This window comes from Camelina sativa, chromosome 11 (genome assembly GCF_000633955.1).
Source record: "Camelina sativa cultivar DH55 chromosome 11, Cs, whole genome shotgun sequence".
NCBI lineage: Eukaryota > Viridiplantae > Streptophyta > Magnoliopsida > Brassicales > Brassicaceae > Camelina > Camelina sativa.
Genome location: NC_025695.1, coordinates 37455012 through 37459236, shown reverse-complemented (window position 1 = coordinate 37459236; position 4225 = coordinate 37455012). Strand labels below are relative to the sequence as shown.

Sequence of the window (4225 nt, the reverse complement as noted above, 5' to 3'; positions counted from 1 at the left end):
TTCATTGCCCCGCTAACATCAATCTTTCCAACCACTCTCGAGATGTAATCAAAAGAGCAGCTGGAAGACGGATGAAACCAGGCCAAGACCACACAAGCGCGAAAATTTGATTTTAGGGGCAAAATGGTCCACCGGAAAAGTCGCCGGAAAAGTCACCGGAAAAGTCGCCGGAGACAGTCCCGGCCATCGGACCTCAACCCAAGCATCATCGTGCTGCACCAAGCACTCGGACATTACCCACACCCATTCGGACTCCCACCCTCCTGGTAGGCACAGAGGAGTGCCTACCCCTTATATAGACAAAACACTTTTTTTCAGCATGTCACCAGTAGACATTGGTTGTGTTCCGGGAGTATTTTTAATGTAAAAAAAAAAATACTTCGAATTTGAATCTGATTTTTTGCATGCTTCATAAGGATGGTTAAAGCTATTTTCTGGTAAATTTTCATAATTTTCTTTTGCTTCTAACCATGTCTTTTGCATGCTACAAGGTTCGGAGTTTTGTTGTCTTCACGGATGTCTATAGCAACTTTTGATCAACACTTGACATCCTAAACTCATTGTTGACATATTTTTGATGTTTCCTTTCAGAAAACTTTCTTCAAAAATATTAATTTTTGAATTTTTGGCTTCTCGGGTGATTTTGGCTGTCCGTGGGGGATTTTCGCCCACGACGTGGGTGATTTTCGCCACGACGTGGGTGATTTTCGCCACGACGTGGGTGATTTTCGCCCACGAGGACTGTCCGTGGGTGATTTTCGCCACGAGGACTGTCCGTCAGTACACATATCAGCACGTTGGCCCTTCCCGTGGACTGTCCGGGTGATTTTGGCCCACGATGACTGTCCGTCAGTACGCATATCAGCACGTTGGCCCTTCCCGTGGACTATCCGGGTGATTTTGGCCCACGATGACTGTCCGTCAGTACGCATATCAGCACGTTGGCCCTTCCCGTGGACTATCCGGGTGATTTTGGCCCACGATGACTGTCCGTCAGTACGCATATCAGCACGTTGGCCCTTCCCGTGGACTATCCGGGTGATTTTGGCCCACGATGACTGTCCGTCAGTACGCATATCAGCACGTTGGCCCTTCCCGTGGACTATCCGGGTGATTTTGGCCCACGATGACTGTCCGTCAGTACGCATATCAGCACGTTGGCCCTTCCCGTGGACTATCCGGGTGATTTTGGCCCACGATGACTGTCCGTCAGTACGCATATCAGCACGTTGGCCCTTCCCGTGGACTATCCGGGTGATTTTGGCCCACGATGACTGTCCGTCAGTACGCATATCAGCACGTTGGCCCTTCCCGTGGACTATCCGGGTGATTTTGGCCCACGATGACTGTCCGTCAGTACGCATATCAGCACGTTGGCCCTTCCCGTGGACTATCCGGGTGATTTTGGCCCACGATGACTGTCCGTCAGTACGCATATCAGCACGTTGGCCCTTCCCGTGGACTATCCGGGTGATTTTGGCCCACGATGACTGTCCGTCAGTACGCATATCAGCACGTTGGCCCTTCCCGTGGACTATCCGGGTGATTTTGGCCCACGATGACTGTCCGTCAGTACGCATATCAGCACGTTGGCCCTTCCCGTGGACTATCCGGGTGATTTTGGCCCACGATGACTGTCCGTCAGTACGCATATCAGCACGTTGGCCCTTCCCGTGGACTATCCGGGTGATTTTGGCCCACGATGACTGTCCGTCAGTACGCATATCAGCACGTTGGCCCTTCCCGTGGACTATCCGGGTGATTTTGGCCCACGATGACTGTCCGTCAGTACGCATATCAGCACGTTGGCCCTTCCCGTGGACTATCCGGGTGATTTTGGCCCACGATGACTGTCCGTCAGTACGCATATCAGCACGTTGGCCCTTCCCGTGGACTATCCGGGTGATTTTGGCCCACGATGACTGTCCGTCAGTACGCATATCAGCACGTTGGCCCTTCCCGTGGACTATCCGGGTGATTTTGGCCCACGATGACTGTCCGTCAGTACGCATATCAGCACGTTGGCCCTTCCCGTGGACTATCCGGGTGATTTTGGCCCACGATGACTGTCCGTCAGTACGCATATCAGCACGTTGGCCCTTCCCGTGGACTATCCGGGTGATTTTGGCCCACGATGACTGTCCGTCAGTACGCATATCAGCACGTTGGCCCTTCCCGTGGACTATCCGGGTGATTTTGGCCCACGATGACTGTCCGTCAGTACGCATATCAGCACGTTGGCCCTTCCCGTGGACTATCCGGGTGATTTTGGCCCACGATGACTGTCCGTCAGTACGCATATCAGCACGTTGGCCCTTCCCGTGGACTATCCGGGTGATTTTGGCCCACGATGACTGTCCGTCAGTACGCATATCAGCACGTTGGCCCTTCCCGTGGACTATCCGGGTGATTTTGGCCCACGATGACTGTCCGTCAGTACGCATATCAGCACGTTGGCCCTTCCCGTGGACTATCCGGGTGATTTTGGCCCACGATGACTGTCCGTCAGTACGCATATCAGCACGTTGGCCCTTCCCGTGGACTATCCGGGTGATTTTGGCCCACGATGACTGTCCGTCAGTACGCATATCAGCACGTTGGCCCTTCCCGTGGACTATCCGGGTGATTTTGGCCCACGATGACTGTCCGTCAGTACGCATATCAGCACGTTGGCCCTTCCCGTGGACTATCCGGGTGATTTTGGCCCACGATGACTGTCCGTCAGTACGCATATCAGCACGTTGGCCCTTCCCGTGGACTATCCGGGTGATTTTGGCCCACGATGACTGTCCGTCAGTACGCATATCAGCACGTTGGCCCTTCCCGTGGACTATCCGGGTGATTTTGGCCCACGATGACTGTCCGTCAGTACGCATATCAGCACGTTGGCCCTTCCCGTGGACTATCCGGGTGATTTTGGCCCACGATGACTGTCCGTCAGTACGCATATCAGCACGTTGGCCCTTCCCGTGGACTATCCGGGTGATTTTGGCCCACGATGACTGTCCGTCAGTACGCATATCAGCACGTTGGCCCTTCCCGTGGACTATCCGGGTGATTTTGGCCCACGATGACTGTCCGTCAGTACGCATATCAGCACGTTGGCCCTTCCCGTGGACTATCCGGGTGATTTTGGCCCACGATGACTGTCCGTCAGTACGCATATCAGCACGTTGGCCCTTCCCGTGGACTATCCGGGTGATTTTGGCCCACGATGACTGTCCGTCAGTACGCATATCAGCACGTTGGCCCTTCCCGTGGACTATCCGGGTGATTTTGGCCCACGATGACTGTCCGTCAGTACGCATATCAGCACGTTGGCCCTTCCCGTGGACTATCCGGGTGATTTTGGCCCACGATGACTGTCCGTCAGTACGCATATCAGCACGTTGGCCCTTCCCGTGGACTGTCCGGGTGATTTTCGCCCACGAGGACAGTACATCAGTACACATATCAGATCGTTGGCCCTTCCCGCGGACTATCCGTGGGTGATTTTCGCCCACGAGGAATGTCCGTGGGTGATTTTCGCCTACAAGGACTGTCCGTGGGTGATTTTTGCCCACGAGGACTGTCCGTCAGTACGCATATCAGCACGTTGGCCCTTCCCGTGGACTGTCCGTGGGTGATTTTCGCCCACGAGGACTGTCCGTTAGTACGCATATCAGCACGTTGGCCCTTCCCGTGGACTATCCGTGGGTGATTTTCGCCCACGAGGAATGTCCGTGGGTGATTTTCGCCTACGAGGACTGTCCGTCAGTAGACAATTGTGTACTGATGGACAGTCAACGTGGACTGTTTGGGTGATTTTCGCCCACGAGGACTGTCCGTTAGTACACATATCAGCAGCACGTTTGCCCTTCCCGTGGACTGTCAGTGGACAACTGACCCACGTTGACAGTCCATCAGTACACATATCGTGATTTTTGTCTGAGTGTACTGATAGCTTGAGAATTTTTCATGGACTGATGGTCCATGATGGTCTCAAGTTTTACTGATGCTGGCTCGATTACATCCTTCCCGGCAGTAGTGGCTGATCATCCAACCAAGTGTTAACATTTTCCCTTATTTTTTTCGTGGTCTGATCGAGGCCAAGCGTACTGAAGGGATGAATTATATCAAGCCAGCTGCCATGATACCCGTGGACACAACTGTGAACGAAAGCTCTTTCGGGAGTTAATGCTCCCGTCAGGATGCTTTTGGCCGAGAATTGTGCACATGAGGGCAG

The 4225-nt window shown here is 53.5% G+C and overlaps 1 protein-coding gene across 1 annotated transcript; it reads right to left on the bottom strand.

Annotated features, from left to right (window-relative positions):
• Positions 588 to 3452, bottom strand: LOC109127413 (protein RNA-directed DNA methylation 3-like). Its single transcript, XM_019232058.1, has one exon. The coding sequence runs from the start codon at positions 3450 to 3452 to the stop codon at positions 588 to 590; it is 2865 nt and encodes a 954-aa protein (XP_019087603.1).